The 22,586-nt window shown below is 49.6% G+C and overlaps 1 protein-coding gene and 1 pseudogene across 1 annotated transcript; both read right to left on the minus strand.

Annotated features, from left to right (window-relative positions):
* Window positions 1-75: 75 nt before the first annotated feature.
* LOC123135292 (coumaroyl-CoA:anthocyanidin 3-O-glucoside-6''-O-coumaroyltransferase 2-like) lies at window positions 76-1,445 on the minus strand (annotated as a pseudogene).
* A 7,418-nt stretch (window positions 1,446-8,863) lies between these two features.
* Window positions 8,864-17,620, minus strand: LOC123135293 (wall-associated receptor kinase 3-like). The gene is made up of 5 exons (XM_044554344.1): window positions 16,711-17,620; window positions 16,397-16,608; window positions 16,102-16,357; window positions 12,716-12,868; window positions 8,864-10,104 (listed from the first exon to the last, which is right to left on the minus strand). Exons 1-5 carry the CDS (start codon window positions 17,618-17,620, stop codon window positions 8,864-8,866), a joined length of 2,772 nt encoding a protein of 923 aa, XP_044410279.1.
* Window positions 17,621-22,586: the final 4,966 nt, after the last annotated feature.

The raw sequence follows: 22,586 nt of genomic DNA on the forward strand, positions 1-22,586 counted from the left end.
CATTCGTGATAGGAAGTGTGAAATATAATTAGGTATGCTTGCATGAGAAGGATATTGCACAAAACTTGTACATCACTAGCTTATTTCATGGTGATGAAGCCATGCAACGGCATCATCGAAGCACTTTTGGAACCTCCGCATGCCATCTGGACGCAGAGAAATGCCGACCTCCAAGCCATCGCCGGCGTTTCTCCCGCGGCTCTCCGCCACCGCCATTGCACCGGTCCTAGCCACAGACACGATCTCCACCTTGGCCGGCCTCCCGAACCCGAAGTCAACATCATAGACTCGGAACCTCGGCGATCCGGCGGTGCTCAGCAAACCGCCACCACTCATGACGGCCTCTCTTATGTTCTCCCCCCACAACTCTGGTGACCTCGTGCCGCTGGACACGGCTTCCTCAATAGCTGCAGCCACCGCAGTACACGCAACCAGGAGGCCGCTGGCGCCGGCAGCCAGGAGTTGTGCCTTGGGCGCGCCCTGCATGGCGGGGCCAATGCAGTTACCAAAGTACTCATTTGGGATAGGATCGGGCTTCATCCGGGAGCGGTGGTTAACAGGAATGGCGATGTAGGTGGTGTTGCCGCCACGGATTGCTTCGTCATCATCCTTAGCTCGCTGGTAGCATGACCAGATAAAGCCCAAGGTGGCAACCAGCGAGGTGCAGCGCGGCGGCGGTTCTCGCGCCTCGCCGGCGGCAACCAACACGACTTCTTTGATGCGCTGTATGTCTTGCTTGGACAGCGTGAAGGTGGCGAGGAGCTTGTCGTCGGACATCTTCGCAAACTCCCACTCGCCGGTGCTCGCGGTCGCGGCTCTCATGCAGACGTCGTAGAAGCCGCTTGGGTCCTTGATGAGACTTCTGTTGACGACAGGGGTTGGCTGCAGCTGCATCGCGGCCGTGCCGGCTGCAGCTTCCGCCCAGGTGTGGAGAAAGCGCGTGGAGGATGCCCCATCACAGGCGGCATGGTGCAGGACCATGCCGACGGCGAGGCCGCCGCGCAGAACAGTGGCCTGCAGGGCTAGCAGGGCTCCCTCAGCAGCCCGAGAGTTGGCACAAGCGGTAAGATCTTGGCGACCTCCCTCGGGCCGTCCACCACCAGCTCATCAACATCGACGTCGTACTCGGTGACGGTGAAGGCGACACCGTCGCCAGGACAGTAGTGCAGTTCGTAGCGGTCTGTGGTGCCAGGTGTGAGGCGGAGGCGGCCGGCGAGCGGGTAGAAGGCGTGGAGAGCTTGGGAAAGTGATGTCTTAAGGTTGGAGAGGACATGGCCGCGGTTGCAGGGGCTGAGTCGGTAGAAGAAGAGGCGCTCCACCGGTGGGGAGTTGAGCCAGATGATGTCCAGAAAGGTTAGCGGGAGAGAGGTCTCCAGCACCCCCGCCGGCAAGGGTGCTACGACGGCGGTCTCGAGCACGATCAGCTGCGGACAAGGTAGCGCCATTGCTCCTTATGTTATGCTGCTTGGTGATGGGATGATCTTAATTATGCAGCCAAGCAGAGCGCGCAGTTACTCCCTCCGTTCCAAAATAGATGACCTAACTTTATATTAAAGTTAGTACAAAATTGAGTCATCTATTTTGGAACCGAGGAAGTAGCTCTATATACAGCATAGCAAGATAGCATAGGGCTCACGTAGCTGTTGTTTTTTCATTTTCCAACTGCATAGCAAGATAGCAACAGCTCATTCACGTGTAACACGCATTAATTACACGTCAAACCATAATATAGCCAGTAACAGCTCATATCAGCTTCGTTGATTGGTACTCACTTTTTGTGGTTGTTAGTGATATTAAATATTACAAAAATAGGAAATAGGAAATCATCGACACGGGTAGATAGGTGCTTTTTCTTGCGCAATACTTTCAATCTATTCATATTCAATCATGGCCGTACATCCGAGCAGAGCACACAGCTAGCTCAATATATATGCAGAAGGATATCAGCTATGACGGTATGTACCAATTAATTATGACCACAAGTTCTGGGGCTAGTGTGTTGAAATAATCCTTACTGTCAACATTTATTTGCCGTAGAGATAAAGTTTTCGATAACAGAGTATATATTGGCTAGTCAGAATGTTTGTTAACAGAGTAAATATTGGTTATAATTAATTTGATATATTTATTTAACATATGTTTCTGTTAGCATTTATTTTCTAGTGCAACCATATTTGAGGAAAATATATTTGACAAATGCATATAAAGAGGTCAAATTCTGGTATTGCGCAGTAGAACACATAGCAACTCAGTTGTCAGCATAGAGAAAATGGTGCATTTTTACAGCCCTAGCAATTTGTCCTAATAGAAATATGGTTCATTCTAGAGCATCCTGAACAGCTGGTAGAAGAACACGGCCTTAACTAGCTACTTACGAGGATGGATGTGAACTTGGTAGTAGGGATTGACTGGGCGGGTGCAGGAACTACCCTGGTAATATTTCGGGAAGTTGTGTAGTACTACAATACCACTGCACCTGAAAAATATCATGTGCTACCCGAGCACCTAAGCTTAGGTGCTCAGAGCTTTTCAACCTTCGATATGAGATCCAAAGGTCGTCTAGTGATGTGCTGGATCTGAGTGTAATAACAGACTCCTGAGGGTTTCTTTGCAAATGCTCGTGTCGTGGTTGATGAGGTGGTGGACCAATATTCGGGGCTAGACCGTGACATTCCTGGAGGTGACGAGGTCCTATGGAGAAAAGATTGCATCATCTTTCGAAGGCCACTGACACCTCGTCAGCCGACTCCTCCTCGAAGTCCTCCACCGCGTCAGCAGACTCCCGCTACTCCATGTCCAGCACAGCGTCATGCCACTCCTACTGCTTCAACTCAGCCAATGCTTCAGGGCACTCCTCCTCCTCCAAGTCCACCAACAAGTCATGCCACTCCTCAGCGTCAGGGCACTCCTCCTGCTTCAAGTCCGCCAACGCGTCAGGCTACTCCTCCTCCAAGTCCAACACCGCGTCAGCCGTCTCCGCTGCCTCAGCAATCGCGGAAGAGAGCCGCCGCAGCTATGTTGCGTAGCGGTGCAAGTCGAGGGAGTACAGGACGTACAGGCGGAGGAAAGCGATTTCGATATGGTTCAAGCCTCACGCCTCTTCCGCAGAGGCCTTACGACATGACCGACGAGCAAAATGAAGCCATAGTGAAGGCCCAAGTGGGCGCCCATTCTGGACCAAACCGCCACCGGCACCAAGGGAGAAAGTGCCTGAGGATAAGATTGACCACCTTATTCGTATGGGTAAAGCACCAGCTCCCAATCCTGTTGACTCAGACTATGAGCGCCAAATCAGGAAGGCACATCGAGCACGAAAAAAGAAGGAGTCGAGCTCGAGCTCGAGCCAAGCAGCTGGCAAAAATGCGGGAAAGCCGTTCACCATCTGGGAGAACAGGTGGTGCAATCGACCCCCCCGCTTGTTGTACCAACACATGAGAGTACCGGCGCCGGTCAGCTGGTAATAACGGACGAGCATAGAAGGCAGGGTGAAATGCTCGGTATCACTGTTGGACAACTCCTCGAGATTGAGCCCATGTCTCCGATTAGAGAGGAGGACATAAAACGGAAATATGTCCACGACGAACCTTTGGTCGAGCCTGAGGAGGTTAAGAACCTCCCAACGAGAATGTATGAATTGCATGATTGGTACATGAAAATTATCAAGAGTTCCAATCAAGAGTCCCTCATGATGAACGTCAAGGAAGAGCATTACTTCCATAAGCTAGCTCTGCCTGTTGAGTATTCAGAACTTTTTCAGTTATTCAATCAAGAAGCACTCGACAAATCTCTCGTTAGTTGCTATTGTATGTAAGTGATTTCTTTCTATAATTTAAGTCTCAAGCTAGTTGTAGTGCTCATTGATCGATCATTATCTGTAGTTATCCTGACTATATTCGTTTCTCTAGTATTATTCAGGATGAAGTTGTATGAAATGAAAAAAGGTAGACACTATGTCATTGGGTTCATTGACCCAAATACTATTAATGAAGACACATGGAAATTGAAATGGTATAAAACAGATGTAGAGAAAAACATGCTAGAGTTCTTGAAGCGCCTTAATACCAATGAAGATATACTACTTCCTTACAACTTCATGTGTGTCACACTGTCTTGTAATACAAATTCTGTTTTTACTTACTAGCTAGGTAGATGTTAATAATTAAGTGTATAGGGTTTAGGGTAGTTGATGAGTGTTATGCACCTGCCCGCTTAATTAAGACATGCAAACGTGTGCGCATGCAGTTACCACTGGATCTTGTTAATCATTAAAGTTGAAGAAGGAAGAGTTGAAGTACTGGACTCACTACTTAAAAAACAAAGTGACCACTCAATCTTGAAGGGGATAGTCGACAGGTAATTTCAATCATTACTAATTATATGTCAGCCTCTTTAGTTCGCCATTTCCTGATATCAACTCTTTAATAACTTCTTTATTCATTTTCTTTGCCGGCGGGCAGGGCTTGGGAAAAGTTCATCAGCATAACTCGAGGCCAATGGCGAAAAAGGTTGTATTGGTTTCGACCCAAGGTAAGTAATTAAGTGGTACTAGCTAACTACCACCTCTTTAATTCTTGTTTCAATACCATTAATTATCATGCTTGATTAATTATTACCTGATTAAATTTTATTCTCGTAAGGGCCCTGAAGCAGGCGCCGGGGACTGAAGTGTGTGCATAATATGTTTGCGAGAACATCCACATGATGGCATCTGAAAGGACCAAATCTGATAGACAGCTATGGGTACGTTTGCTAGAACACTATTCATAATTTTTTCATCATTATCAATATTTAGTCACACAACTAATACACATGCATATTGATCTCCTTCCTAACAGTTCAATGAGGTGCTGGAGACGCTCCTACCAAAGGAGCGCATACGAGCACTTCAAGAGGAAAATAGCGGGATTTCTGCTCGACCAGGTCATAGATCTCAAAGGAGAATACCATTACCCGCTACCGCCCCCATGAACCACTCCCAATTATCATCGTGCTTCGAAGGCACCAAGGCAAATGCCATTGGCTCCGAAGGTATATATGATCGGTTCTACGAGAAATTCTATTTTTTTTAGAAAAGGAGGATGACCTCCGGCCTCTGCATCTGGACGATGCATACGGCCACTTTATTAATTATTCTCACAAGACCTTACAAAGCCATACAACAGCAAGACTAAAGCCACCGTCTAAGCAACAATTGTCCCCACACCTATCCAATTGATGAAGGGGCGCGGATAGTCTATGCCTAATACCAAACAGACATCGCAGTCAAACCTAAACATCTAAGACCTGAGGTCCCAACGAGGACGCCTGCCGGGTATGGGGCATCAACCAGTCCGGCGCTCTCCTCAACCAGGACGCCTGCCGGTATGAGGCCGCCGCAGCCACCTGCCACCAACCATCTTCAGAGCTGCACTGTTGCATGTACCGTGCCAGGTCTCTCTGCCATCGACGACATCACGACGCCCGACAGCGTCGTCCTCCTGCGCGAGTCCATCCTCCCACAACGAACTCCGAATCTGCACTGTGCCATGCCGTCAGGATCCGTCGCCATCAGTGTGTGGGATGAAGCACCGCTCCACCAAAGAATCCGTCCTCTGGTCCCTCGGTCACGTGTGTACCTCCAAGAATGACTCCCCGAAGGGAGGAACGACACCAGAGCGCCGCCGTCATCCGATCATCCGATCTGGGTTTCCCCCGGAAGTAGCAGAGAGTGGCCTTGAACTTCTCCACGGCGATGCCCTCACGAAGGAAACAACGCAGATAGCACCACCACCGCCGGCCTTAGCAGTAGCCGAAGGCAAGTTTTCACCCAGATCAGTTCGAAGGGATCCAACTCTCGTGTCAGGGCCACCGTCACCACCAGCACCACCAGGCAGACCCAGGAGTACCGGCATAGCAGCGAGCCGCTGGCACCACCGCATCCATATCGCCGGCCACGTTGGGCCACGCCATCCCGCGCGCCGTCCGTGTCAGAGACAAAGCCGCCGACCGCGCACAGGGACCGCCGCCGCCTGCACACACCGGAGCGCTGCCGAGATCCCACCGCCCGCCACCGCTTGCCGAAGCCATCAGAACGGGGAGAAAGACGTGTGCCGACCACACTCACGTACCCCGCCGCATGCCCGAGCGCCGGCCCCACCGCGGCGCCATCAGATCGGGATGAGGAGCAGCCCGTGCGCTCGCCGCCCTACGCAGACCACGCCGCCGCCAGCGCCGCAGCGCCACCAAGCAGGGGAGCCCCGCCCAGATCCGATGGCGGCCCACCTGCCCCGAGCCGAGCGCCGCCGCGAGGGCCGGCCGTCCCGTGCCGCACAGGAGCCTCGCGCGGGGGGAGGGAGCCCCGCCGACGCCGACGCACGCGCCGGCTTTGCCGGGCGGCGTCACCTGGCTACGGCGAGGGAGAAGGAAGGCGAGGAAGGGGAGCGGCGGCGGCGATCTAGGGTTCCGCACGGGGGACGAGGGGACGAGAAATTCTATTTATATATATGCATAACGTGTATAATATGTAGTATCGTAAAACCCCAGCAAACGAAAAAGAATTAAATGAAAAACACAAAATTAAAGGAAAAAGAAATCATGAACCCAAAACTCCCAAACCTTTTAGCACCGTTTGGTGGGCTCCCCACCCCCGGTGCTGGCATATGCCACGTGGTGGCCCTTTAATGGCGGTTCGTGCAGAACCAGTACTAAAAAAGGGAACTTTAGTCTCCACCCTTTAGTGTCGGTTACAGAACCGGCACTAAAGAGCCTTATGAACCGGTGCTATTACCCGGTTCTGCATTAGTGGTTGTGGCCAGGGTCGTCCACGTCGTCGCACTGGCCAGGTTGCAGATGTACGCCTGCTGAGGGTCCTGGACGTCTGAGCCACCTCCATCATGGAGGCCAAAGTGACGTGCCCACAGTGCAAGCTGGCAATGGTGACCAAGGTAATGTTCGTGCTTCCGTCCGCCACGCCCAGAACATGTCAAAAAGGAAAACCTTTTAAGCCGACCGACTGGCCAAGTCCCTGCCACAACAAGCATCGGATTCGGCCATATCTGGCGCTGGAACCCAGCCAGGGGGTGCTAAAAGCTGCTCACGGCGAGTGCTCCAGCCGGCCAGGATGGGAGCTACAACCAACCACAACGGAAGTTGGAACAGGCCATCTTTTTTGCTACAGCCGACAAGAGCAACCGACAGCGGCATGTTGTTTTTCTGTAACCAGCAACCAGATTTGCTAGAACCAGCGATCGGAATTGGTACATCCATGGTGGCAAGAAGTCGCCAAGGTGCTGGAACTGACGACTTTTTTTTATGCAATCGGCGAGAACGTTTGCTGGAACCAGCAAATGTTTGTTGTTGGATTGGAGCATGACGGCGAGCAGCGGCCGGCGATCAGAGGAAAAAAAAAGGTACAACTGTATTTAAAAAAAAGCTTCAATGGTTTTGAAGGGAGCTGCAGCCCGTGGTGCTGCAAGAACCGGTGGCCGGAGAAAAAGATGCAACCGTCTTCCAGGAAGCTACTACGGCGACATGGATTGTTACCACCATTCGCGGCAGTGCCGGTGACTGGATTCGGCGCTGCTACAACTGTGCTCATGGAGCTAGCTATCACCATTGACGCTTTCCGTTGGAGAATGCTATCACCGTGTCCAGCACAAGCTACAACCACACGGGCGCAAAGCGGCAACCATTGGTGTTTTCCTACAACCACTGCTACGAGCTGCCGCCAGCCGGAGACAACAGAAAGACGCGTTGCCGGCGAGTACAACGCGGAGGATGACACGAGGCGGCACAGGTGGAGGGCGAGCGTGGCAACGCGGGCTAGCTGCACGAGAACACGCGAGATCTGGGGAGCTGCACGATGCTTGCTTGATTCACTAGCACTGGCTGGTGAATAAATTCCAACAATCGATATTTATGTCCCTTCACTTTCATCTCCCAGAAACATTGCGCTCTTCTCGACGACATGGAAATAAATGACTAGATCCCAAACCAAGATGCAGACTTTTCCAGACGCGTCAACATTAATTCACTAGCACTGGCTGGTGAATTGGAGAATGTCGATCAGCAGCAACATGACAAATTAACGATAGCCATTGAAATCATGCTGAATTTTCCATGGAGAATGTCACCATATCTTCATTTGCAAAGGCTGTTAGCATCCTGGTATATATGGCATTTGTTCAGCAGCTGCACAGAATTTCTGTAGCTTCAACATATGGAATCAGTCCTTTTTATTCCTCGAAACGACTAAACCAATAAAAAGGTGGTGTTGGAACTCTCATACAAGCAGGCCAAAAAGAAAATCGACATTTCCTTGAGCATCAAAAGCTACCAACTCAAACCCGAACAAGATTACAGAAGATGCCATACCTAACGACAATATACCACACATTGCCCACTCGCTCTAGGCAGTAGAACCCAGATCTTGCCATGTGACAACGAGGACCGGGAACTGTGTCTAAGCGGACACGTGTACATGATGAGAGACGTCCGAGGACACCCCATGTTCTGACTTCGAAGTCATTTACAGTGTTAATATAAGAAATACAACGAACTATCTCTATATTGGGCATCAGTCAGATCTTATTGGAGCATTAACCAAGGAAGCCAACAGAAATATGTTTTTCTCCACCACCGCAACTCAAGTACTATGATGTAACTTAAGTTATTCATTGCAAGCATATTTGTCACAAATAATTGTAAAATAATTGTACACAATTGACATGAGCTACTAATAAATTTTGCTAATATACAAAACCGAAACTACATGACATAATCTCATTTAAAGTGAACTGTGTAACATAACATAAATACACAGAAAATAAATGGTAATTCAAATGAATACTAGGAAGGACGGGATTGTATTATTGCACATATGTACTTAGCGTGGCCATGTGACCGACAATGAAAGTTCTTGCTCGAGACTGTAGCAACTAGATGTGCCTTTTGATGTTGAATTACCAGCATTGACAGCATTCATTGGTGCATCAGAATTACCAACCTTTGGGCATAAAAAAGGCTCAATCTCTTCATCACTAGCTGGTAGAATTTTGCATTTTCTTAGCCTCTTAGTTCTCAGGAATTGCAACCTCATATCTACTTCTTTCATAGTAGGTCTGTCTCTTCCTTTCAGTCTCAAGCATGCTTCAGCAAGTGAGCAAATATCATCAATCTCTTCCGGATTTGCCTCTCTCACAACCTGAGGATCCATTATTTCCATGATAGATCCCTCTTGCAATCCTTCAACGAAATAATGGGACAAGTTTTGTTTTGCACCTCGATCGTTGATAAAAATTGGCCTTTTTCTTATCAAAAGTTCCACAAGAATTACTCCAAAACTGTACACATCACTCTTTTCAGTTAGCTCCCCAGTATGGTAATACTCTGGATCTAGGTAACCGAATGTTCCTTGGACAATAGTCACCACATGAGTCTCATCAAGTGAAAGTGACCTTGAAGCACCAAAGTCGGAAACCTTTGTAGCGAAGCTGCTATCCAACAGTATGTTTGAAGATTTCACATCTCTATGGAAAATTGGTATTGCAGCAGCAGAGTGTAGATAAGCAAGTGCACCTGCTGCTTCTACCGCAATCCTAACGCGGTCATCCCAAGACAGCAAGCATTCAACACTAACATCAATATGAAGAAGGTCGTGCAGCGTACCATTAGATATGAACTCGTAAACCAGCAAAGGCACCTCAGATTCGAGGCAACAACCAAATAGCTTTACGACATTGCGATGAATGATTTGAGACAAGATAGCAACCTCATTGATAAACTGGTCTATCTCAGTTTGCTCGACAATTTTGGATTTTTTAATAGCCACCACCCGTTGGTCAGATAGAATACCTTTATAAACTGTACCGTGTCCACCACGACCAAGAACACGAGTGGCATCGAAGTTGTTGGTTGCCTTCTCTAGTTCCTCTAAGGAGAATATCTTTGTTTTGTTTGTGGCGCTTTCATCTGAGATAAGCTGCTCCAAGAGTAGGCCTTGATTTTTCTTGAAGTGTGCTCGCCGGATTCTCTTCTGGATGCCGTTCTTCCACTTGTTGGTGAATACGAATACACAAACTGCAATAAGTATGGAGCCTAGGCCACATCCAGTTCCAATTGCGATACCTACATTTAATCATCGCTCTGTGAGTCACTTCATAATTGGTTAATTTTAATTGTAATGAGGATATTTTTCTAGCTACGTACTCCCACCATTCACTATTATAAGATGGTTTTTGTTGAGTATATTGATTCCTTAGGAAACATAAGATAGACTAGGATTTGTTTTGCCTTTTCTTGTACTCCAATTTGATCATTGCACTTCTATATATATACGCATGAGGCTCAAGAAATACAATGAACGATTCCACCAATCCCTCTCTCCCTTCTAACATTGTATCAGCCAAACCAATCCAAACCCTAGCCGCTGCCCGATGCTTCCACCCGCGCATCGCCCCCGGGGCGGTCGGCCTCGTCGGCCTCCATGACCGCCGCCGGGGCCGCACCGCCCATACATAGGGTTTGTCTGCCGGTCGTGTTGACCGGCTGCTCTAAAGAGTCTTTTTCCTGAGCCCTTGCTCCGGATTCTCTCTCTCTCGCCGGTCGCTTTGATCGGCGTTTTCGTTTTGGTATTCCGATCAATGCTTGATCGGTTTGGGTCGCCCGCCACTGCCGTCGATCCCCGTGCGCCTCTACTCGGACACTGGCGCGACCGACCGGCTTCTTCACCGACCGACATGATTTTCTCTCTCTCGCCGGCCGCTTTGATCGGCGTTTTATTTTTGGTCGTCCGTGCATCGGCCCGCTCATCGATCTACGCCAGCCGTCACCGCCCTCTCCGACCAGTACACCTGCATTGCCAAACCCGGCGGCCTCGTGCCATGCAGCCACCCATCATAGTCGTTGTACACGCGACGGCCCGCCCATCGATCCACGCCACCCACCACCGTCGTGTCTACACGTCGGCCCTGCGTTCTACCTTGCCGGCCTCGTCCCAGGCGGCGTCAGGCTTGTCAACTATCTTAGCTCGGGCGCCGCTGCTACGTTGGTTGCTCGGGCCTCGCTGCCTGGGCGTCGGCGCTGCTTTGGCAGCCCGAGTGCCGGTCGCACGACGTCCCACGCCGTCCGGCATCGCCGTCTTCATCTCGGACACCGCCGCCACCCTGCCTTCCCGAGCGGCATCCCCGACCTCGCGCGCGATGTGCTTGGTCACCTGCTCGCCGCCATGATCCGCCTCATCTACGCCCCGCGAACGACCTGGCCCGTCGGCTGCTCGCGCCTCCACAGGTCCCGTGAAGATCGTCCCCGAGATCAGTGCGTCGCCCCGGACGGGCCTCAACGCCGCCGCCCCGTGGTTCTCGTCGCGGCTGCATCGACTCATGCGTCGCCGATGTGTCGCCCCTTTGGGCCGTAGTGCCGCGATACGCGGTCCCTGCCGCCGCCCCGAGGTCTTCCGTTATTGCCTCGACCCGCCTGCTGCCGTCGCGTCGCCCCTTCAGGCCATGGCGCTGCGGCCCGCGGTCCACCGCCGTCCCCGCGCGTTGACTTCCCGTGTTATGCGCCGCGCTGCCTCCCTTGGCGCATGAACGCCACCATCCGCTCCGATCTTTGTCACGCTGTTGGGTTCTCCTCGCCTACTTCGAGCACCACCGCCGTACTCGTAACTTAGCTGCCGCCACTACCGCTCTTCTTCGGCCACCGCCACCACCACCCGTCCACCCCCTTCGTCTTCGTCCCGCACCAGCCCAACGCCAGCATCGTCGTCATATACCCCAACCATTTCGTGTACTCCGACCACTGTTGGAGACATCGGCCCTGCGTTGATTGGCGCCACAACCGTCCTTGAGTCTTCTTCTCTGCTGGTCCTCCGACTCCTCGATATTGCGCACAGCTCGTGCAGGTCCCTCGTCTATGCATGCGCGGTGCTGGCAACACCGATGAGTGTCTTTGTCCATGACGTGTCCCCGGGTCTAGCAAGCCTGCTGTGGCGCTTCGTCAACTTCTCCTTCGTCCGTCCACGCATGCCCGGTGCTGGCAACACCGGTGCGTTCCTTCATCTATGACGTGTCCTCGGGCTTGGCAAACCCCGCCGCGATGCGTCATCAACAACTTCTTCTTCCCGGCGCACCCCTCCTTCGACACCACTGCCCCCATGCTAACTCGGCGCCTCCTTGCGCCCGCGGCGACTTCCTCGACACCGGCTACCCCGACTCAACATCGACCACGGCATTCTTTGCACAGCTACCTCGACCACGGCTACACCACCCTACGCTCTCGACTACTTTGACAAACGGCACAAAGGGATACCGCCTTGCTTGAGCAACCTCGTCGGTTTCCACTCCAGCCACGACTTCTGCGATGCGTTGACCGTTACGACTGTGGGTGTGTCCGTCGTCTTACCTTTGGATTCTTCTACAGTCTCACCGTCTGCGTCGCTACCATTGTGACTGCGGGGGATGTTGAGTATACTGATTCGTAAGGAAACATAAGATAGACTAGGATTTGTCATGCCTTGTTTTGTACTCCAACTTGATCATACTCCTATATATATATGCCCATGAGGCTCAAGCAATACATCAAACGATTCCACCAATCCCTCTGTCCCTTCTAGTTTTGATTCTTCAGTGTGGATACGAACAAAAATGAGTGAACTGACACACGAAAGCACATCTATATACATCTAATTCAGAAAAAGGTAGAACATCTTATATCAGTAAACGGAGGAAGTAGGACTTACCCAAAAGAAGATTGTGTTCCTTTGTTGATGTAACACACTGCTTTTTTATTAGATTAAACTCTTCTCCATGAGAGCAACCCGTGCAATGGTAGCCTCCAGGAAAATTTTGACATGTCCCATTGCAGTAGTTTGATAGTGCGCATTCATCGATATCTGTAGAAAACTTTCATTGGTTAGACCGGTAGAGAATGTATTACTACTTGCTAAAAATGCTAGATTAGTCTGGTATGATTAAAACTGAGAATGGTTATTAAAAAACTGGGTGAAACGGTTCGGTTCTTGCTTTGGGTTTGATTGGTACAGGTTTTATTGGGCTGAATCTTTTTTAGTTTGGTTTTGGTTTGGGTATATGAAGAAACCAATTTGAGTATAGTTGGTTATGGGCTTAAACAGTTTGGTTATTAGCGGCTATAAACTATGGGTCCAAACCGGTTTCTGGGCATTGGTTATGTGCAATAAGCAACGACGCATCAACAACAAGTATCTTTGATCCGTGTACATGCTGCGATGCACTATGTAATTTTGTATTATGGGGAAACACCACACCCAAATCGAATGTGTTTGCTTGTGCTTTAGCTAAGCAATTGTTTTAATACACTTGTCAGTGAGCTTTTCAGTCGTGGGCATTATCTTTTTGACACTTGCTGTGTGTTGACCGTATCTCAACGATAACTTTTTCCCAAACTATTGTAGATGCACTTATGCCTTTTCTATGTCATTTGCTTCTTGACATGTCGATTTGTGCAATCATATACACATTGAAGCAAACCCATAGTTATGTATTTGGTTTAAACCCACAGTTATGTATTGGGTTTAAATTGGTTTGGGTGGAAAAAAATAGAGGGTTTAGTTTTGGTTGGGCTGAAAATGGCATTAAACGGGTATGGTTCAAGTATGGTTTTGAGAGAGACATGATGGGTATGGTTCAAGTATGGTTTAAGTATGAAACCATTCTCAGATTTAGGTATGATCTCGAAATATGCATCGATTGATACTGCTTTAGGTTTGCGTGATGTTTTCATCAACTAATAAGGTGGCCCTCGCATTCGCGAGTGCCTCATGCCCTCATCGTTAGCTTGTCGAAGCTGTTAATTATTTATTTTATCTCAAGTAGATTTTTTACTCATATTTACCTCCTTTATTGTATAATACATTTCATTTTATACATTGATAAAATTCTAGAGGTATATCTTGGACCTTTATTTTATAGATAAATATATGATTATGTTGCTAATAGAAGAAACAAGGGCTGGAATGTTATTTACAAAAAATCTAATGTTTATGATTCTTGTTAATAATATATTTATCCAATCAGTCGTTGAGCCGCAAGGACATCGACTAAAGATGAGATTCATCTTTATATATATAAAAAGTACATCTTCAAGCCTTCGGTTCTGGTAATCAACGGGCTTTTATGTACTCCCCGTAAATGCATATTATTGGTGCCTATGACACACCCAACCATTTTCCTTTACATAACACCCTTGAAATATTGTGTATGCTTTTGATAGTACTAACTATGTACATAGATGAATTTTTCCATTGGCTATATTTTTTTATAGGGATCCAATCGAATATTTGTCAATTGTGTTCAATTAGCATTGGTGATGTGGTAAGGACTACCATGATTGAAAGCAGGCGTAACATGAGTTTTTCATTTATAGTTCAATTAATAAATAACACGTGAATGTAAAACCAGTTGTGCAGGATCTGTATAAGTGTAATTATGATGATCTATTGGCTATGATTTTTTAGATACGGAGATCCAACTTATGTGATTAGATACAGCTATTAAGATATGATTAGATACAGCTATGAAGATCCAACTTATGTGATTTGTGTAGGTATGACTAGGTGTAGTACTATGAAGATCTAACAGATTTGATTAGGTGTAGTACTATGCATATTTAACGGAATGTAGATCTAATGGTTACTATCTGTTTATGTAAATTATTAATATAGGATGCAATATGTTTAGATAAGATTATGAAAATATAACGGGTGTGATCATTTTAGGTGGATCTAACAATTTTGTTTTTTGAAAAGGAGGATGACCTCGGTCTCTGCGTCGATCCATGCATACATTCACGAGAATCCCGACAAAGAAGTACATTGATAAACCCAAAGCCACCATCCTTGCAACCATAATTACTATACGTACAAGCTTCATAATGTGACGTGACCACGTGTCAACACAAACCATCTAATCCGGTGGCCTCACTAAGCCGCCCGCCGGCAAGCCGAGGGCATCAACCGGTCTAGCAGACCCTCAACATGCATCGCATGAACACGCTCTAGAATTAGCAGTGGAAGAAGGAACACCACTCCTCCTCTTGTCCCCGCTAGCCAGCACCAGCTCCAAGATGATGCCCTCCGGAGGGAGGACGGCCTCGAAGGCCCCGCCATTGTCCGACTCGGGAATCCCGGATCTCGAGTTTCCTCCGGAGCTACCGAACAGAGTGGGCGATGGCTGAAACCGTCGAGGCCTTCGACAAGGTGACGAAACCAAAGTCACTGCCATCTTCCACCATGACCGAGGTCGACATGGTTTTGACGGGCAATCGCACGATCCTGACCCCGCCGCATGCTAGATCCGTGCGAACCACGCCGTGAAAACGAACGCATCAGTTGGAACGACCGGTAGAGGGCATCTAGCACTCCTCACCGCCCCCTCCATACGCCGCAGGACGGTTAAAAATCACGTCGTGATGTGATCTGGACGCTTGCTAGAAGCACGACTGCCACCACCGGCCATCGCAAAGCTGGGCTGCCAGCCGAAGTGCACATCCTGGTTGCCATAGAAGCGAAGGCCAAGGATGCTGACCAGACCACCGCTGCGCTCAAGATCGGACCATTCGAGAGAGAGCACCACCACCACGTTTCACCGGCGCCAGGACAATTGCCGACCGCTCTCCACGCCTCGTGTCGCCACGCTCGTCAGCCAGTGCAGCACCCGTCCCGTCAAATCTGGCATGTGTGAGGGGATGAAGAAGACCCCGTCGCCGCCTGTGCAGACTGGGCTTGTCCAGTCCGCACTCTCAGCCGCTAGCGAGGGTGTGGGGAGAGGGAGGAGGGTTCCCTGGCAGTGGCGGTAGGTTTCTCCTCCCGGTCGCCTGTAGGAGCGACTCCGGAGGTAGGGTCATGTGAGACGTGACCCACTATATCTCACATGTGGATCTAACTGTTGTGATCGGCAAATTAGTGTTATACTTATTTGTGGGGGTTTTTAACAGTCTTGCTAATTTTATTCCATATTGTGCTTTTAGTATATAATTTTTAGATATATCGATAGATTTTTTGAACATTTGTAGCTATGAGAAAAACATTAGTGCCCCCCGCAAAAAAAAACATTAGTGCACAATGATGGGTGATGAGGAGGATCAGACCTTTGCAGCCATCCTGGACGTACGGATTTCCTTGAAAGCCTGACGAGCAGTTGCAACGATAGCCCATAAATATTTCCCCGTGGGTGACGTTTAGGCAGTTGCTCTGGGAACTGCGGCATGCATATGTAGTGTTCTTCTGCATAGCTGTTTGACATGTTAAATTGGCAACCGCCCACTTTATAACAAAGTGATCGAATTCCATAGAGAAATCAAATTGAGCTTCCACAGGTGTCTCTTCTACATATCCTTCGTCGGTCTGGATTAATATCCACTCTTTCGCATGATTTCCGTTCACCATGTTGCTAACAGTCAGAGTCCCATCTTCCACGGATACATTAGTCACGTGATATTGTACATTTTCTGAGAACGAAACTGTGAGATTACCAGATGTACAATTCAGATGAAATTTTTTGTTGGCAAAGCACCCTTCTTCGAGCCCAAAGGGGAAGGGAATAGTAATGCGTCCACATGATGCAGGACAGTGTTCTTTGGGCTTGGACTTATAATCTGCTCCACAATAGATAGACACAAAAAGTAAGAACAAGAGGATGAAGGATAAATAGAAGGGAATTTTAACTCCTTTGGTGAAAAAAGTAGGGAAGGAAGCACCTTCTTGTCGCATGCATCCATCTAAAATGTAAGGGTTGCCTCCGCCATAAGAAGAGCAGTCACATTGGTAACCACCGTATGAGGAACCCCGACAGCTGCTATCATTGCTACATGCATAGCTTTCGTTCTTCAGTTGTGCACTTACACAGCTTGGTTGGTCCATGATGGCAACTCTAAGCGACGCGTCATCAATTATGCTTGCATTTGTCCAACTAGAGAAAAGGTCGGTTGTATTATCTCTGTAAGAATATGGATTACTTGACACCAACGCCATGATGCCAGGGTGCAACCAATCTGATTGTGTTGCAGTAGTATTAGTGCTGACAAGATTTGCGTGAAAGCCTGGCAGGTCACTTGCAAAGGGGATGAGGCAGCAGCCCTTTCCATAACAAGGCCCTCCAGTCGGTGCCTTCCTGCCGGCGCATCTAGTCATACAAGAACCAACCATGTTTCTTGTACCATACTTGAACAAGGTGACGTCCAAATCACAACCAGCTACGTACAAAGTATTATCACTAGTGAGAGTAATACCTTTAGCAGGGACCTTCCATATGATGTCGTACGTATTTGTACCTAGACTCGTTGTAAGGTTGTAGATTATAGGGGTCCATACTACGCCGGAGTATATGTCAATGTCAGTGACCTGGATAGTGCTGCTGCCTAAAAAGAGCCTGGGATTGTAGGTGGAGTGGTTGCAGGTGAGCTCGAAGCCTTGACGGAAGCAGCCGGGTCCTATACCGAAGGGATAGGGGATGTCGACGTCCCCGCACCTTGGGATGCAGTGAGCCAAGGAGTCACTAGAAGGGACCCGCAGGATCCCTCCGGCGGCTCCAAGGACTGCGGCTGATGCTTGCGGCGTAGATGCCGAGAGCATCAGCACAAAAGACATGGCGATGAGTACCTTGCTCATCGTTGCGGTGCGCCAGTAGGCTGGTCCGTCTGGAGTTGGTGCTGGTGATGGGGGTTCGGTGTTTGGTTTGGCGCAATTTGTAGACTGTATAAAGGCGACCCCGGGTACGAGTCGTCTGTTGTGTCAATCAAGATAGTAAATGTAGCTAGGAAATTCCAGGGCCAGTATTCCAATAAGATGTGATGGTCGTTGCTAACGCTAATTAACATGACTCGCCTATGGCCACATAAAAACGCAGAGTCGATGTCAAGTGAAAAATCTGCAAGACTGCCGACTTGACTCGCTAATAAAGGATTTTATACCTCTTCGCAAAAAAAAAAGATTTTCTAATTATTTCCACCGGGACAGTGCTTGTCTACCAGGAAAAAAATTGCAACAACGAAATGTCACCCATTATTTCCAAAAAAAAAGTTGCTACGAAAAACATTTACTTCCACCCAGTATGTATACAGTACGGTATGGTAACATATACGGTCGGTCGTGCATGCTTGCTTGCCGTGTGCGTGCTGCAACTGCAGTGCTAATATTCCAGTATTGTCTACATCTCTATTTTTTCATTTCCCAAAAATGATGTGGTCTTTTCCATATATATATGCGTCACCATTAATTCAACCAGCAGCAACACGGCATGTAAATTGGCAATGACAATCAAAATCATGAAGAGTTTTCCACGGATAATGTCGACCATACCTTGGTCAGCAAAGACTATTACCATTGTGGTATACAAAACGCAGTTGCGACTGGTCAAACATTTGGATGAAAACCACAGGATACTGAATTATTTGGGGGATGGACTGAGTTGTTGCTGTAATATATGTGGAAGGGCTGAGAGATGCTATATCTGTGGTTCTCTGTTGGACGTGTATTCAGAGGGAATGAACAAGCAGCCATTTTGATGTTTTGTCTAATTTCCACAGCAACGCGAGAGGTATCATCTTGTTAATAGTATGTATGTACAAGCAGCCATTTTTGCACGGCCATGGTTTGAGTAAATATATATAACATTTGACTGTGTATGCACCTCTCTCTTTTTCTGGAAATTTATAAATTCAAATTTATTTTCTAAAATTAAAAAAATGCTTATGTTTTAAAAGTATTTTAAACGTGTTCATGAGAATTGTTTTTGTTGAAATCTTAAAAGCATTCATAAGTCTAAATAGTGTCTACCGCGTTTTAAATACATGATCATGATTTGAAAAGTATTCAAGAATTTTAAAAACAGAATTTAAAAACATGTTTATTGAATCTTAAAGTGTGTTAATCAATTTCATAAAATATGTTAAGGATAAATAACATACTCATGAATTTAAAAATGTTCACTGCTGCAAAGGAATGTGCATGTATTACTAGTGTTAAAGGTGCCACTGACACGCACCCTAGACAATTTGCCTGTTGTCGACGTAAAGGAATGTAACAGCTGTGTGGTGCATGATGATTTCCGGTGCAATTTCTATTGAAAAGCCACTATGCAATCCAAACCAAACTTGTACGAACAGCCCAACTAAAGATAATGCAGTCTGACACTGCCTCTGATCTATCATAATTTTGTCGGACCGAAACTGTCGTCGCATAACATCACTTGTTGATGGAATTGATAAGGAATGATGCTTGTGCTGATGCTGCTTGTGCCTTACTGCACTTCAGTTGTTCTGTTAGTACATGTTCCCAACTTAAAGGATGCTGCTGCCTGCGGACATCAAACTCTGCTTGCGGATCAAGTTTGAAAGTTCATGTTCTACTGAGAATCAACTGTATCTAAAGTACAGTGGAACGGAGCAACCATCACAATTCAGCAATGACGGGATATCTGATTTGCCTTTCTGTTTTTTGCTTTCTGCAGTTGCTTCTTTCCCTAGAAGAAGCACAAGAGCAGAAAGTGCATGTAAACAATTGATGTGATCTTGACAGCTCTATGCTAACAATTATTTTTAGCCATGAATCCATCGGATCAGCTCAACTGTATGTGCACATTAGGATTTTTTGAGACAGAGTCAGGGGTGTACATTGTTATGAAACAACACCTTGAATGAAATCTTGTAGGATGTGATTCAAAGTAAAAAATAATTGTTATTCTTTGCAAATCTTAATGAATATATTTTGCACATTTGTGTTAGGCAGTAGAATACCGTCGTGTACGCACTCTGTATAGTCACCGCGTACACGACGCGCACCGGCTCGTGCAGCCAGATCGTGGCGCACGACGGGTAGTTTCTCCACCCCATGATCTCCACTCTGTAGGCAGGTAGCGCTAAGCTGTACATATACCCCCTACACGATCAATGAGAATGCGTGGTGTGTGTTCTCGCTAATCTCGATCTTCTCCCTTAACATGGTATCAGATACCCCCGATTCTGCTCCCGCTTCCGCTGCCATGGAAGGTGCCGGCGCCGGCGACGTCTCCAACGCCGTGCCCCTGGCCGCCGCACCCCTTGCTGGCTCTGGTGCGGTTCCCGTCGCGCCTCCGGCCCCTGTTGCGCCGTCCGCTCCGACTCTGCCCGCACCGCCCGCGGCTGTCGCGCCGGCTGTCGCAACTGCCTCCCCTCTCCCATCGTCGATCCTTCAGACCGTCGACATCCGGCGTCACGTCCCCGTCACGCTCGACCTCCTCTCCGGGAACTATTCCTAGTGGCGCCGGCACTTCGACACGGTCATCGGCATGTTCGGCCTCCGCGATCACGTCGACCACGAGGCCGTTCCCCGCCTCGACGTCCCTGAGTGGCTGATGGCTGATCACGTCGTCATCCACTGGCTCTACTCCACCATCTCGCTGGAGCTCCTCGACGCTGTGATGCAGCCGACGACACCACGCTCGCCGTCTGGGGTGCCGTCGACGGCATCTTCCACGACAACCAACTCGCCCGTGCCGTGTACATCGATGCCGAGTATCATGCGCTCGTTCAGGGCGACCTGACCGTGATGCAGTACTGCACCAAGCTCAAGGCGTTCACCGATCAGCTGCGCGATCTCGGCCAGCCCGTGACGGACACGAGCCAGGTCTTCCACCTGCTCCGGGGGCTCAACCGTCAGTTTCATGCCGTGACCCCCCACATCACGTCGCAGCTGCCCCTCCCGTCCTTCCTCCAGGTGCGCTCCTTCTTCCTTCTGGAGGACACCACGCTCGCCGTCTGGGGTGCCGTCGACGGCATCTTCCGCGACAACCAACTCGCCCGTGCCGTGTACATCGATGCCGAGTATCATGCGCTCGTTCAGGGCGACCTGACCGTGATGCAGTACTGCACCAAGCTCAAGGCGTTCACCGATCAGCTGCGCGATCTCGGCCAGCCCGTGACGGACACGAGCCAGGTCTTCCACCTGCTCCGGGGGCTCAACCGTCAGTTTCATGCCGTGACCCCCCACATCACGTCGCAGCTGCCCCTCCCGTCCTTCCTCCAGGTGCGCTCCTTCTTCCTTCTGGAGGAGCTCCGGGCCGAGCAGACCGCACGTCTGCAGACCGCGCACGCCATGCTCGCCGGGCGCGCTGCTCCGACCCCTGTCCCCGTGCTCACCAACGACAACACTCGTGGGCGCGGGCGCAGCCGGCGCCGCGGTCGAGGGAACGGCTCTGGCACGGTCCCGGCTTCTCCAACACCTCCTTCGCCGCGGCCAGCCTCCCTCCCCGCCCCCGCCCCTGGTGCCAACTCCCGGACTGGCCTCGTCCAGGCCTGGCCGATGCCCTGGCGCGCACCGGGCTCTGACGTCCTCGGACCGCGCCCCGGCATGCCTCACCAACAGGCCATGGTCGTCGTGCCGGCTTCGCCTGCGTTCCCCCCGCACGGGTATGGCACGCCCGGTGCTCCGGCCGGCCACGCCTACCCCAGCTACGGGCACCCTGGTGCCGGCCCATCCTCCTCGCCGTCCCCAGCCTGGGACATGGCGGCGCTGCAGGCTGCGCTTCACAGCGCCACCGCTGGGCCTTCGACGTCCGGATCCACGCCAGAGTGGTACCTCGACTCTGGCGCCGCCTCCCACATGAGCTCCTCATCTGGTAATCTTCTTTCTGCCCAACCTTACCTCTCTGATTCTCGGGTCATTGTTGGGAGCGGTGAGTGCCTGCCGATCACACATGTAGGGAGTGGCTCCCTCATCTCCGGCACCTCGCCTATCCAGCTCCGCAATGTTCTTGTCTGTCCCTCTCTCATAAAAAATCTCCTTTCCGTCCGTCAGTTATGTCGTGACAATCCAGTTTCAGTTGAGTTTGACATTTTTGGTTTCTCTGTCAAGGACATTCGAACCAAGGCGGTGATCCTCCGATGTAACTCCGACGGCGATCTCTACCCCGTTGGACAGCCCTCGCCTCCCTCCTCATGGCGGTTCGCCGGCGTCGTCACCACCGATGTCTGGCATCAACGACTTGGGCACCCCGGCCGTGCGTCGCTCGGTGCCCTTCCTCTCGAGTTCAGCAAGTCTGCGCCTCATGTCTGCCATGCGTGCCGTGTGGGAAAGCACGCTCGTCTCCCATTTCAGTCTTCTGCTAGCCGTAGTTTGTTTCCTTTTCAGTTGTTGCACCTTGATGTATGGACCTCCCCTGTTGTAAGCATCTCTGGTTATCAGTTTTATCTGATCATACTAGATGATTACACGCATTATATCTGGTCTTTCCCTGTCAAGCACAAGTCTGAAGTTTCTCAAATTCTGCTTGAGTTTTTTGCTTACGTTCAGACGCAGTTTCAGCTGCCGATCCTTGCGCTGCAGACCGACAACGGACGCGAGTTCGATAACTCTGCCATCCGCTCGCTTCTTGCTCGTCATGGCACACATTTTCGCCTCAACTGTCCATACACCAGTCAGCAGAATGGCAAAGCGGAGCGTGCTCTGCGCACTCTCAACGACGGCGTGCGTGCTCTGCTGATGCACGCATCCATGCCCGCTCGCTTCTGGGCTGAAGCCCTCAGCACCTCCACCTTCCTCCTCAACCGCCGTCCTTGCCACACCAACAAGCCGCAGTCCCCGCACGAGCTCCTGCTTG

Source organism: Triticum aestivum, chromosome 6B (genome assembly GCF_018294505.1).
Source record: "Triticum aestivum cultivar Chinese Spring chromosome 6B, IWGSC CS RefSeq v2.1, whole genome shotgun sequence".
NCBI lineage: Eukaryota > Viridiplantae > Streptophyta > Magnoliopsida > Poales > Poaceae > Triticum > Triticum aestivum.

What these genes read in the sequence shown, in the direction of transcription:
- LOC123135293 (XM_044554344.1), bottom strand. Translation starts at nt 17,620, where the DNA reads ATGAGCAAGGTACTCATCGCCATGTCTTTTGTGCTGATGCTCTCGGCA. An exon ending in CTCTGACTGTTAGCAACATG is followed by an intron (nt 16,358 to 16,396) that starts GTGAACGGAAAT and finishes ATATTAATCCAG; the next exon opens with ACCGACGAAGGATATGTAGA. An exon ending in CGTCCAGGATGGCTGCAAAG is followed by an intron (nt 12,869 to 16,101) that starts GTCTGATCCTCC and finishes AGTTTTCTACAG; the next exon opens with ATATCGATGAATGCGCACTA.